The sequence below is a fragment of the Cherax quadricarinatus genome, chromosome 92 (genome assembly GCF_038502225.1).
Source record: "Cherax quadricarinatus isolate ZL_2023a chromosome 92, ASM3850222v1, whole genome shotgun sequence".
Taxonomy (NCBI): domain Eukaryota; kingdom Metazoa; phylum Arthropoda; class Malacostraca; order Decapoda; family Parastacidae; genus Cherax; species Cherax quadricarinatus.
In genome coordinates, this window is record NC_091383.1 from 4442520 (window position 1) to 4457359 (window position 14840).

General features: G+C 44.3%; 1 protein-coding gene across 4 annotated transcripts in view; it reads left to right on the plus strand.

The window, feature by feature from the left end:
• Pgant5 (polypeptide N-acetylgalactosaminyltransferase 5) overlaps positions 1-14840 on the plus strand; it is a 95678-nt gene that overhangs the window by 19634 nt on the left and 61204 nt on the right. For 2 of the 4 annotated variants that reach the window (XM_070104484.1, XM_070104483.1), the window contains exons 2-3: positions 4472-5567; positions 12569-12649. In XM_070104484.1, the coding sequence (XP_069960585.1) occupies positions 5334-5567; positions 12569-12649 (315 nt within the window). In that variant the 5' untranslated portion in view covers positions 4472-5333. The remainder of the gene's footprint in view (positions 1-4471; positions 5568-12568; positions 12650-14840) is intronic. The other 2 variants (XM_070104485.1, XM_053790549.2) reach the window with 1 other exon arrangement.

Here is a 14840-nt window from a genome sequence, read left to right on the forward strand (position 1 = left end):
TTACAAGTACTTCTGACAGTGTGGTGTTGTAGTAGCCTGGCTTAGGCTTGGTTACAAGTACTTCTGACAGTGTGGTGTTGTAGTAGTCTGGCTTAGGCTTGGTTACAAGTACTTCTGACAGTGTGGTGTTGTAGTAGTCTGGCTTAGGCTTGGTTACAAGTACTTCTGACAGTGTGGTGTTGTAGTAGCCTGGCTTAGGCTTGGTTACCAGTACTTCTGACAGTGTGGTGTTGTAGTAGTCTGGCTTAGGCTTGGTTACAAGTACTTCTGACAGTGTGGTGTTGTAGTAGTCTGGCTTAGGCTTGGTTACAAGTACTTCTGACAGTGTGATGTTGTAGTAGTCTGGCTTAGGCTTGGTTACCAGTACTTCTGACAGTGTGGTGTTGTAGTAGTCTGGCTTAGGCTTGGTTACAAGTACTTCTGACAATGTGGTGTTGTAGTAGTCTGGCTTAGGCTTGGTTACAAGTACTTCTGACAGTGTGGTGTTTTAGTAGCCTGGCTTAGGCTTGGTTACAAGTACTTCTGACAGTGTGGTGTTGTAGTAGTCTGGCTTAGGCTTGGTTACAAGTACTTCTGACAGTGTGGTGTTGTAGTAGTCTGGCTTAGGCTTGGTTACAAGTACTTCTGACAGTATGGTGTTGTAGTAGCCTGGCTTAGGCTTGGTTACAAGTACTTCTGACAGTGTGGTGTTGTAGTAGCCTGGCTTAGGCTTGGTTACAAGTACTTCTGACAGTGTGGTGTTGTAGTAGTCTGGCTTAGGCTTGGTTACAAGTACTTCTGACAGTGTGGTGTTGTAGTAGTCTGGCTTAGGCTTGGTTACAAGTACTTCTGACAGTGTGGTGTTGTAGTAGTCTGGCTTAGGCTTGGTTACAAGTACTTCTGACAGTGTGGTGTTGTAGTAGTCTGACTTAGGCTTGGTTACAAGTACTTCTGACAGTGTGGTGTTGTAGTAGTCTGGCTTAGGCTTGGTTACAAGTACTTCTGACAGTGTGGTGTTGTAGTAGCCTGGCTTAGGCTTGGTTACAAGTACTTCTGACAATGTGGTGTTGTAGTAGCCTGGCTTAGGCTTGGTTACAAGTACTTCTGACAGTGTGGTGTTGTAGTAGCCTGGCTTAGGCTTGGTTACAAGTACTTCTGACAGTGTGGTGTTGTAGTAGCCTGGCTTAGGCTTGGTTACAAGTACTTCTGACAGTGTGGTGTTGTAGTAGCCTGGCTTAGGCTTTGTTACAAGTACTTCTGACAGTGTGGTGTTGTAGTAGTCTGGCTTAGGCTTGGTTACAAGTACTTCTGACAGTGTGGTGTTGTAGTAGCCAGGCTTAGGCTTGGTTACAAGTACTTCTGACAGTGTGGTGTTGTAGTAGTCTGGCTTAGGCTTGGTTACAAGTACTTCTGACAGTGTGGTGTTGTAGTAGTCTGGCTTAGGCTTGGTTACAAGTACTTCTGACAGTGTGGTGTTGTAGTAGCCTGGCTTAGGCTTGGTTACAAGTACTTCTGACAGTGTGGTGTTGTAGTAGTCTGGTTTAGGCTTGGTTACAAGTACTTCTGACAGTGTGGTGTTGTAGTAGCCTGGCTTAGGCTTGGTTACAAGTACTTCTGACAGTGTGGTGTTGTAGTAGTCTGGTTTAGGCTTGGTTACAAGTACTTCTGACAGTGTGGTGTTGTAGTAGTCTGGCTTAGGCTTGGTTACAAGTACTTCTGACAGTGTGGTGTTGTAGTAGCCTGGCTTAGGCTTGGTTACAAGTACTTCTGAAAGTGTGGTGTTGTAGTAGCCTGGCTTAGGCTTGGTTACAAGTACTTCTGACAGTGTGGTGTTGTAGTAGCCTGGCTTAGGCTTGGTTACAAGTACTTCTGACAGTGTGGTGTTGTAGTAGTCTGGCTTAGGCTTGGTTACAAGTACTTCTGACAGTGTGGTGTTGTAGTAGTCTGGCTTAGGCTTGGTTACAAGTACTTCTGACAGTGTGGTGTTGTAGTATTCTGGCTTAGGCTTGGTTACAATTACTTCTGACAGTGTGGTGTTGTAGTAGCCTGGCTTAGGCTTGGTTACAAGTACTTTCTGACAGTGTGGTGTTGTAGTAGTCTGGCTTAGGCTTGGTTACAAGTACTTCTGACAGTGTGGTGTTGTAGTAGTCTGGCTTAGGCTTGGTTACAAGTACTTCTGACAGTGTGGTGTTGTAGTAGCCTGGCTTAGGCTTGGTTACAAGTACTTCTGACAGTGTGGTGTTGTAGTAGTCTGGCTTAGGCTTGGTTACAAGTACTTCTGACAGTGTGGTGTTGTAGTAGCCTGGCTTAGGCTTGGTTACAAGTACTTCTGACAGTGTGGTGTTGTAGTAGCCTGGCTTAGGCTTGGTTACAAGTACTTCTGACAGTGTGGTGTTGTAGTAGTCTGGCTTAGGCTTGGTTACAAGTACTTTTTGACAGTCTGGCAGACACCCAGATGATAAAACTAAATGGAGTGTATGTAGCCAGGCCTGTGGTCACTATCTTGAGCACTTAGTGCTTAATTGTCCACTTAATGAGGAATATATATATATATATATATATATATATATATATATATATATATATATATATATATATATATATATATATATATATATATATATATATTGTACATAAATGGTATAATACCATTATATACCTTTCACGTATAACTTGTCAGACATTACAACATCGTGGCATCTTGGTACAGAGGACATCTACACAACCTTCTTAACTATTACTGACCAGTCCCCTCGGGTATGACCTACTTCCACTGGGTAATCCCACCTATCAGTGACACTGTCTTCGTCTGCTACCCGTCCCTCACCTGACGCCAGTATATAAGCACCAAGCTCCAGGACTGTGGTTCAGATTCTTCAAGACTCCGGTCCTCTCTACCAACTCCAATTCTGAGGGACTGATTACCTCACCTTTGGTGTATAGTTCTTCTGTTTTTCAATTGTGTCTTCGAATTTGTATTGATAAAGCCACTGGAGGGCGAAACGTCTAAAATAAAGATACCCAGATGTTGCACATGTGTCTAATTTTCATTTTCAGATAGTATAATCATCTGTGTTAAGTCAAGATATCTTTTTAATGAAAATAAGATACTAGACATAGCATTGAAATATCCTAAATTTTGTTTAAATAAATAAAACATAAATGATAGATATAAATTCAGAAGCGCTCCTGTAAACCCTTTTGGGGCCTAGCTCCTAGGCCTTTTTTGTATCTACAAGTTGAAGATTGAGACACTTATGCAACAAATGGGAATTTTTACTGAGGAAACGGTTCGCCACACAGTGGCTTCATCAGTCCAATACAAAGCAGAAATGTGTAAGAAAATGAGTAGTTTGAGGTTACCTGGAGTTAGTTCCGGGGGTCAACGCCCCCGCGGCCCGGTCTGTGACCAGGCCTCCTTAGGTCAGTGTCCCAGGATGCGACCCACACCAGTCGACTAACACCCAAGTACCCATTTTACTGATGGGGAACATAGACAACAGGTGGAAAGAAACACGTCCAATGTTTCTACTCTGGCTGGGAATCGAACCCAGGCCCTCACCGTGTGAAGCGAGAGCGTTAACCACCAGGCCACCAGAGGTAATCAGTCCCTCAGCCTGGAGTCGATGTGTTCAGTCCATCAGTCTTGTAGAATGTACAGCATAGGACCGTAGACGTGGCTTATATACTTCGACTAGTGGATGGTACCACTATGACCCCGCCTCCTCCTGCTTCGCCTCACCTCACTACAGTATATAAGCCACGTCTACGGTCCTATGCTGTACATTCTACAAGACTGATGGATTGAACACATCGACCCCAGGCTGAGGGACTGATTACCTCAAACTCCTCCTCTCCTTACACCTTTCTGCTTTGTATTGGACTGATGAAGCCACTGTGTGGCAAAACGTTTCTTCAGTAAAGATTCCCATATGTTGCATAAGTGTCTCAATCTTCAACTTGTCGGTTTTAAACCATTTATCATATCTACTAGTTCTTGCGTTACCATCCACAATAAACTAGCCACTACCGTCCACCAGTATATAAAATCAGGCCTAAGAGTAGGCTGTAGGGACGATGATTCTTGGAATTTGACAGTCGTACTGTGGTATATCATAGGCTTATGCACTGTTGTACTGTTGTGTTGATGGTAAATTTAGATTTAGAAAGGGCGTATGTAACTATTGGTTTTGTAACGGAGTTGTGGAAGCGTGGAACAATCTTCCGAGTAGGGTGATCGAGGCTAGGACCCGGGTACCTTTAAAAAGAGATTGGACAGATATGTGAGTGGGAGGGGCTGGGTTTGATTGGTGTTGTGGGTACGGGAGTAAATTCTTGGGTAGCTTTGGGAAAAGTTGAGCAAATACGTGGGTGGGAATGAGTGGTTTTGATAAGGACCTGCCTTGTACGGGCCAGTAGGCCTTTTGCAGTGTTCCTCCATTCTTATATTCTTATGTACTGTTGTACTGATGTGTGGTTTCTCTCTCTACAGGTACATGGGACGAACGTTGCAGTGTAGGATGTGGTGACGGTGTGATGTGGCCGTTGTAGCCCTCTCTCACACCTGTATTTCTCACACCTGTCCCTCCCTTACACACCTGCACTCTTCGCATCAGCTTCATCACACAACACGTCCACTATCATTCCCTTTCCAGCCCTTCCGTTCAGTGTCTTCCCATTTCAGCTCTGTAAGCGCCCCGGAACGCTGTCAAGAGTGTTCCTCCTCAGGATTCTGTCTACCAAGTCCCATTCTTCAGTGTAGAATGCTTGTGATAGCGTAATTCATTCTTCCAAGTCCCATTCCTCATTGTAGAATGCGTATGATAGCGTAATTCATTCTACTAAGTTCCATACCTCAGTGTAGAATGCTAGTAATGACTGTAACCTGGAGGTTCATTCTACTGAGTCCCATTACGTGAGTGTAGGATATTCTTTTGCTGATATTATTGTCTAAATCTTTCTTTGGCCTTCCGTGAGCATTGTAACGAGTTAGATTAGTGGAAGAAGTAATTGGTTCCTTGTTAAATCTCGTTTTGGAAGTATCTTGAAGCCACTTACCAAGCCACTAACACCGTCACCCAGTACTACTGGAAGTAACTCACCTGTCAGTACCGTCAGTGACTGTTACGGGAAGTCAGTAAGTCTCCAGTACCTCGGTAACTGTTTTAGGAGGTCAGTTAACCTCCAGTACTGAGTACCACAGCCTTCAGCATCGTGTACCACAGCCAGGGGTTGTCAGAAATCCTTCAGTAAGCCTCCAGTACTGTGTTCCACCAGTACCGTGCACCACAGTCTTCATCACCGTGCACCACAGCCTCCAGCACCGTGCACCACAGCCTTCAGCACCGTGCACGATGTTTCGCGCGTCGAGACTGCGAGTGCACACCTGCAAGATAGTGCTGGTGACGTCCTTGGTGTGGTTCGTGATGGACGTGGCCGTGATCATGTACTACAGTGACTGTACCACAGGCTCTGGTTGGGGATGTGGCCGCGCAGAAGCAGTTTCCATCAGAGACAGCCATGCAGATCACCACAAGGGTCGGGCCATCAGGAACCACCACTCAGATAACGAAGACGTTGACCTCACTGTAAGTTGCTCTCTGATTTACAGTTGAATTTATGCTACTGTATTTACACGTATTATTTTACAATTTAATTTACACAAGTTGCACTTAAATACAGTTTAATTTACAACTGAATTTACAAATCTGTGTTTACACAGTTCAATATCACTTTTGAATTTGTGACTGTATTTACACTAATTTACACTGATGTATTTACACTGTATTTACACTGACGTATTTACACTGACGTATTTACACTGATGTATTTACAGTGACGTATTTACACCGATGTATTTACATGACGTATTTACACTGACGTATTTACACTGACGTATTTACACTGATGTATTTACACTGACGTATTTACACTGACGTATTTACACTGATGTATTTACATGACGTATTTACACTGATGTATTTACACTGACGTATTTACACTGATGTATTTACACTGACGTATTTACACTGACGTATTTACACTGATGTATTTACATGACGTATTTACACTGATGTATTTACACTGACGTATTTACACTGATGTATTTACACTGACGTATTTACACTGACGTATTTACACTGATGTATTTACACTGACGTATTTACACTGACGTATTTACACTGATGTATTTACAGTGACGTATTTACACTGACGTATTTACACTGATGTATTTACATGACGTATTTACACTGATGTATTTACAGTGACGTATTTACACTGATGTATTTACAGTGACGTATTTACACTGATGTATTTACATGACGTATTTACACTGATGTATTTACACTGACGTATTTACATGACGTATTTACACTGATGTATTTACACTGACGTATTTACACTGATGTATTTACATGACGTATTTACACTGATGTATTTACAGTGACGTATTTACACTGATGTATTTACAGTGACGTATTTACACTGATGTATTTACATGACGTATTTACACTGATGTATTTACACTGACGTATTTACATGACGTATTTACACTGATGTATTTACACTGACGTATTTACACTGACGTATTTACACTGATGTATTTACATGACGTATTTACACTGATGTATTTACAGTGACGTATTTACACTGATGTATTTACAGTGACGTATTTACACTGATGTATTTACAGTGACGTATTTACACTGATGTATTTACACTGATGTATTTACAGTGACGTATTTACAGTGACGTATTTACACTGATGTATTTACACTGATGTATTTACACAGTTCAATTTACAAGATTATCCACAGGAATTTACAAAATCGTATTTACACACTTTTATTTACAGTTTTTATTCATGAAACCAAGTTCTAAGAAGAGTTCCTTCAAGTGTGGGAAGAACTTTAGGCTCCCCTGGTCCAAGTTAAGAGTCTTGGTCCCTTTATACTTACTGAGTTATCTGTTGGTTACTTCTTGTAAGCCTGCAGGTTCCTTGCTTTCCAACACCCTGCCCAGGATGCCACCCAAGACAGCCAACTAACACCCAGGTACCTACTTACTGCTAGGTGAACAGTGACAGCAGTAGGTGTAAGGTGACTTGCCCATACGTCTCACTCTGCCCAGGATGCCACCCACGACAGCCAACTAACACCCAGGTACCTACTTACTGCTAGGTGAACAGTGACAGCAGTAGGTGTAAGGTGACTTGCCCATACGTCTCACTCTGCCCAGGATGCCACCTACGACAGCCAACTAACACCCAGGTACCTACTTACTGCTAGGTGAACAGTGACAGCAGTAGGTGTAAGGTGACTTGTCCATACGTCTCACTCTGCCCAGGATGCCACCCACAACAACCAACTAATACCCAGGTACCTACTTACTGTTAGGTGAACAGTGGCAGCAGTTGTAAGGTGATTAACACGCAAGTACCTACTTACTGCTAGGTAAACAGTGGCAGCAGGTGTAAGGACACCAGCCCAGTAATTTCAATACTTTACTGGCTGTGTGTGGGTCGTAAATAATCTCTGTATCTGTTCCAGCTCTGATATCTCTCTTGCCCTGAATGGAGCCGTATATTGTGTTTGAAATTGTCTCATTAGTTCCAAACCTACACACTGCCATAACAACATATTGGAGTGAGAGATATGGGAGGAAGTACAAAATAAACCCAGTGAGGAGCAGGGGTGTAGTGGGCACAATAAGGGAACACTGTATCAACATCCGTGGCCCCAGATTATTTAACATGTTACCAGGAGATACCGGAAACACTGCTGGAACAAGTGTAGAAGTCTTCAAGATATTAGAAACACTGCTGGAACAAGTGTAGAAGTCTTCAAGATATTAGAAACACTGCTGGAACAAGTGTAGAAGTCTTCAAGATATCAGAAACACTGCTGGAACAAGTGTAGAAGTCTTCAAGATATCAGAAACACTGCTGGAACAAGTGTAGAAGTCTTCAAGATATCAGAAACACTGCTGGAACAAGTGTAGAAGTCTTCAAGATACCAGAAACACTGCTGGAACAAGTGTAGAAGTCTTCAAGATATCAGAAACACTGCTGGAACAAGTGTAGAAGTCTTCAAGATATTAGAAACACTGCTGGAACAAGTGTAGAAGTCTTCAAGATATCAGAAACACTGCTGGAACAAGTGTAGAAGTCTTCAAGATACCAGAAACACTGCTGGAACAAGTGTAGAACTCTTCAAGATATCAGAAACACTGCTGGAACAAGTGTAGAAGTCTTCAAGATATTAGAAACACTGCTGGAACAAGTGTAGAAGTCTTCAAGATATCAGAAACACTGCTGGAACAAGTGTAGAAGTCTTCAAGATATTAGAAACACTGGTGGAACAAGTGTAGAAGTCTTCAAGATATCAGAAACACTGCTGGAACAAGTGTAGAAGTCTTCAAGATATCAGAAACACTGCTGGAACAAGTGTAGAAGTCTTCAAGATATCAGAAACACTGCTGGAACAAGTGTAGAAGTCTTCAAGATATTAGAAACACTGGTGGAACAAGTGTAGAAGTCTTCAAGATATCAGAAACACTGGTGGAACAAGTGTAGAAGTCTTCAAGATATCAGAAACACTGGTGGAACAAGTGTAGAAGTCTTCAAGATATTAGAAACACTGCTGGAACAAGTGTAGAAGTCTTCAAGATATCAGAAACACTGCTGGAACAAGTGTAGAAGTCTTCAAGATATTAGAAACACTGGTGGAACAAGTGTAGAAGTCTTCAAGATATCAGAAACACTGCTGGAACAAGTGTAGAAGTCTTCAAGATATCAGAAACACTGCTGGAACAAGTGTAGAAGTCTTCAAGATATCAGAAACACTGCTGGAACAAGTGTAGAAGTCTTCAAGATATTAGAAACACTGGTGGAACAAGTGTAGAAGTCTTCAAGATATCAGAAACACTGGTGGAACAAGTGTAGAAGTCTTCAAGATATCAGAAACATTGGTGGAACAAGTGTAGAAGTCTTCAAGATATCAGAAACACTGCTGGAACAAGTGTAGAAGTCTTCAAGATATTAGAAACACTGGTGGAACAAGTGTAGAAGTCTTCAAGATATCAGAAACACTGGTGGAACAAGTGTAGAAGTCTTCAAGATATCAGAAACACTGCTGGAACAAGTGTAGAAGTCTTCAAGATATCAGAAACACTGCTGGAACAAGTGTAGAAGTCTTCAAGATATCAGAAACACTGCTGGAACAAGTGTAGAAGTCTTCAAGATATTAGAAACACTGCTGGAACAAGTGTAGAAGTCTTCAAGATATCAGAAACACTGCTGGAACAAGTGTAGAAGTCTTCAAGATATCAGAAACACTGCTGGAACAAGTGTAGAAGTCTTCAAGATATCAGAAACACTGCTGGAACAAGTGTAGAAGTCTTCAAGATATTAGAAACACTGGTGGAACAAGTGTAGAAGTCTTCAAGATATCAGAAACACTGGTGGAACAAGTGTAGAAGTCTTCAAGATATCAGAAACACTGGTGGAACAAGTGTAGAAGTCTTCAAGATATCAGAAACACTGCTGGAACAAGTGTAGAAGTCTTCAAGATATCAGAAACACTGCTGGAACAAGTGTAGAAGTCTTCAAGATATTAGAAACACTGCTGGAACAAGTGTAGAAGTCTTCAAGATATCAGAAACACTGCTGGAACAAGTGTAGAAGTCTTCAAGATATCAGAAACACTGCTGGAACAAGTGTAGAAGTCTTCAAGATATTAGAAACACTGGTGGAACAAGTGTAGAAGTCTTCAAGATATCAGAAACACTGCTGGAACAAGTGTAGAAGTCTTCAAGATATTAGAAACACTGCTGGAACAAGTGTAGAAGTCTTCAAGATATTAGAAACACTGCTGGAACAAGTGTAGAAGTCTTCAAGATATTAGAAACACTGCTGGAACAAGTGTAGAAGTCTTCAAGATATCAGAAACACTGCTGGAACAAGTGTAGAAGTCTTCAAGATATCAGAAACACTGCTGGAACAAGTGTAGAAGTCTTCAAGATATCAGAAACACTGCTGGAACAAGTGTAGAAGTCTTCAAGATATTAGAAACACTGCTGGAACAAGTGTAGAAGTCTTCAAGATATCAGAAACACTGCTGGAACAAGTGTAGAAGTCTTCAAGATATCAGAAACACTGCTGGAACAAGTGTAGACGAGCCTGACCCAAGTTCGGGCTGCAGGAGTAGCACAACTCTCGAAACCCTGCCTGGGATTCGACCCAAACCTTCTGGTTGTGAGCAGAAAGCGATACTACCCAACTTTCGAGTTTAGATATTTTTCCTGGTCAATATTTCAAGAAGAGTGACCAAGACGTATGTGTTAGCTTCAAGAGTTGAAGTCACAGCTTCTTGCTAAGTTTGGTCGTATTTTGCTGTCAGGACTTAATCAAGACGATGACCAAGGAAGTTTTCTTGAAAGGTTGTAAATTTTGTGTGAAAGATGTGATTGAAGTGGAGAACTGGGCAGGACCCAGGCTTATTATTCTTCTGAACTGTGTGTGTGTGTGTGTGTGTGTGTGTGTGTGTGTATGTGTGTGTGTATGTGTGTGTGTGTGTGTGTGTGTATTACTCACATAGTTGAGGTTGCAGGGGTCGAGTCCAAGCTCCTGGCCCCTGTGTGTGTGTGTGTGTGTGTGTGTGTGTGTGTGTGTGTGTGTGTGTGTGTGTGTGTGTGTACTCACATAGTTGAGGTTGCAGGGGTCGAGTCCAAGCTCCTGGCCCCTGTGTGTGTGTGTGTGTGTGTGTGTGTGTGTGTGTGTGTGTGTGTGTGTGTGTGTGTGTGTGTGTGTGTGTGTACTCACATAGTTGAGGTTGCAGGGGTCGAGTCCAAGCTCATGGCCCCTGTGTGTGTGTGTGTGTGTGTGTGTGTGTGTGTACTCACATAGTTGAGGTTGCAGGGGTCGAGTCCAAGCTCATGGCCCCTGTGTGTGTGTGTGTGTGTGTGTACGTACTCACATAGTTGAGGTTGCAGGGGTTGAGTCCAAGCTCCTGGCCCCTGTGTGTGTGTGTGTGTGTGTGTGTACTCTCTTGCGTGTTGCTGCAGGGGTCGATTCACAGCTCGTGTGTGTGTGTGCTTACCTATATGTGGTTACAGGACTCGAGTCACACTTCCTACATATATATGTACGAGATCCTTGTTTCACTGTTAATTTTTGCTGATGATGCGATGCTTTTGGGAGATTCTGAAAATAAGTTGCAGAAGTTGATGGAGAAATATGAGACAGAAGTAAATTAAAAGTGAACATAGGAAAGAACAAGGTGATATGGGTAATTAACAAAAATCTAGGCCTTTGATATACCTTTCATGAGTTTCAAGAGTCTTACTATCCCCGGAGCCCGGCCAGGCTCGTCTGGTCAACCAGGGAGTGAATGGGAGTGAATGTTCACATATATGGGAGTAAACCTGTTGATGGTTGTGAGAGAGATGAGATGAACCATAGATCAGAATAGGGGAAAATTGAGCGGTTCACTGAGGGATCTGTGGTGTCGAAAGGGGTTCACCCGATGTTTCGTTTGGAAACACACGTCAGCGAAACACTAGGACATATTAGAAAACATTTCGCTCCTGGGACCTTGATCGAGATCCCGACGTTTTGGTGCTAGGACCTTGATCGAGATACCGATGCTTTGGTCCTGGGACCTTGATCGAGGTCCCGACGTTTTGGTCCTAGAAACTTGATCGAGGTCCCGACGTTTTGATCTTGGGACCTTGATCGAGGTCCCGACGTTTTGGTCCTGGGACCTTGATCAAGGTCCCGACGTTTTGGTCCTAGAAACTTGATCGAGGTCCCGACGTTTTGATCTTGGGACCTTGATCGAGGTCCCGACGTTTTGGTCCTGGGACCTTGATCGAGGTCCCAGAAGCAAAACGCCGGGACCAATTATCAGTATCTATCACAAAGGTTTACCATCCGATGTTTCGCCCACACAGCAGACCTCAAAATGTCTGCTGGGTGGGTGAAAAAATTAATTATATAAATTTCAGAATTCTTGTCATTACTAAATATAATTCTCACCTGGGATTGATATGATAGGCCTATTAGATTTCAGTTGGGGTCGAGTTATAGCTCCTGGCCCCTACAGTGTCACGACACAACCAGTTGTGTGGAGAGTGAAGGCCATCCTACACAATGTGTGGCCATCCCATGGTCCAGAGTACATGTACTCAGTGTGTTGTTACTTTTACACTCCACAGGAAGTAGTAGAGTACATGTACTCAGTGTGTTGTTACTTTTACACTCCACAGGAAGTAGTAGAGTACATGTACTCAGTGTGTTGTTACTTTTACACTCCACAGGAAGTAGTAGAGTACATGTACTCAGTGTGTTGTTACTTTTACACTCCACAGGAAGTAGAGTACATGTACTCAGTGTGTTGTTTTACACTCCACAGGAAGTAGAGTACATGTACTCAGCGTGTTGTTTTACACTCCACAGGAAGTAGAGTACATGTACTCAGTGTGTTGTTTTACACTCCACAGGAAGTAGAGTACATGTACTCAGCGTGTTGCTTTTCACTCCACAGGAAGTAGAGTACATGTACTCAGCGTGTTACTTTTCACTCCACAGGAAGAAGAATGGTCTTGTAGTAACAGTCCAAGAACAATCTTTGAGACCATCTTGTTGGGTCTAAACCCTGTACCCGATCTCGTGAGTTGTACTCTGGTACAAGGCTCGGTACTAGGTGGCCTCCAGGTGTGACCTGGTGTTTGCAAGTTGCCTGGTACTCCAGGGGTTGCAAGTTGCCTGGAACTCCAGGGGTTGCAAGTTGCCTGGAACTCCAGGGATTGCAAGTTGCCTGGAACTCCAGGGGTTCCAAGTTGCCTGGAACTCCAGGGGCTGCAAGTTGCCTGGTACTCCAGGGGTTGCAAGTTGCCTGGAACTCCAGGGGTTGCAAGTTGCCTGGAACTCCAGGGGTTGCAAGTTGCCTGGAACTCCAGGGGTTGCAAGTTGCCTGGAACTCCAGGGGTTGCAATATACCTGGAACTCCAGGGGTTGCAAGTTGCCTGGTACTCCAGGGGTTGCAAGTTGCCTGGAACTCCAGGGGTTGCAAGTTGCCTGGAACTCCAGGGGTTGCAAGATACATGGAACTCCAGGGGTTGCAATATACCTGGAACTCCAGAGGTTGCAAGTTGCCTGGAACTCCAGGGGCTGCAAGTTGCCTGGAACTCCAGGGGTTGCAAGATACCTGGAACTCCAGGGGTTGCAATATACCTGGAACTCCAGGGGCTGCAAGTTGCCTGGTACTCCAGGGTTTGCGAGTTGCCTGGAACTCCAGGGGTTGCAAGTTGCCTGGAACTCCAGGGGTTGCAAGATACCTGGAACTCCAGGGGTTGCAATATACCTGGAACTCCAGGGGCTGCAAGTTGCATGGTACTCCAGGTGTTGCAAGTTGCCTGGAACTCCAGGGGCTGCAAGTTGCCTGGTACTCCAGGGGTTGCAAGTTGCCTGGAACTCCAGGGGTTGCAAGTTGCCTGGAACTCCAGGGGTTGCAAGTTGCCTGGTACTCCAGGGGTTGCAAGTTACCTGGAACTCCAGGGGTTGCAAGTGACCTGTGACCCGGTGTTGCAAGTGACCTGTGACCTGGTGTTGCAAGTGACCTATGACCCGGTGTTGCAAGTGACCTGGTGTTGCAAGTAACTTGTGACCTGGTGTTTGCAAGTGACCTGTGACCTGGTGTTGCAAGTGACCTGTGACCTAGTGTTTGCAAGTGACCTGTGACCTGGTGTTCAAGTGACCTGTGACCTGGTGTTTGCAAGTGATGTGGTGTTGCAAGTTACCTGTGATCAACTGTTGCAAATAACCTGTGACCCGGTGCTGCAAGTAACCTGTGACCTGGTGTTTGCGACCTGTGACCTGGTGTTGCAATTACCTGCGAACTTCAGCTGTTGCATGTGACCTGTGACCAGGTGTTTGCAAGTGACCTGTGACCTACAGGTCTTGCAAGTGACCTGGAGGTACACATTGGGACGCAGGTACCAGGAAATGTTTAGGTCCTGGGACCAAGGTTTGTGGATTAAATAGGTGCAACACCTGCGTATGTTTAATTTGAAGTGAATTTATCAGTCCAATACAGAGCTTATCAACGAGGTGATAGACTGAGGGACTGACCACCTTCAAGACTGAGGGACTGACCACCTTCAAGACTGAGGGACTGACCACCTTCAAGACTGAGGGACTGACCACCTTCAAGACTGAGGGACTGACCACCTTCAAGACTGAGGGACTGACCACCTTCAAGACTGAGGGACTGACCACCTTCAAGACTGAGGGACTGACCACCTTCAAGACTGAGGGACTGACCACCTTCAAGACTGTGGGACTGACCACCTTCAAGACTGAGGGACTGACCACCTTCAAGACTGAGGGACTGACCACCTTCAAGACTGAGGGACTGACCACCTTCAAGACTGAGGGACTGACCACCTTCAAGACTGTGGGACTGACCACCTTCAAGACTGAGGGACTGACCACATTCAAGACTGTGGGACTGACCACCTTCAAGACTGTGGGACTGACCACCTTCAAGACTGTGGGACTGACCACCTTCAAGACTGTGGGACTGACCACCTTCAAGACTGTGGGACTGACCACCTTCAAGACTGAGGGACTGACCACCTTCAAGACTGTGGGACTGACCACCTTCAAGACTGTGGGATTGACCACCTTCAAGACTGTGGGACTGACCACCTTCAAGACTGTGGGACTGACCACCTTCAAGACTGAGGGACTGACCACCTTCAAGACTGTGGGACTGACCACCTTCAAGACTGTGGGACTGACCACCTTCAAGACTGTGGGACTGACCACCTTCAAGACTGTGGGACTGACCACCTTCAAG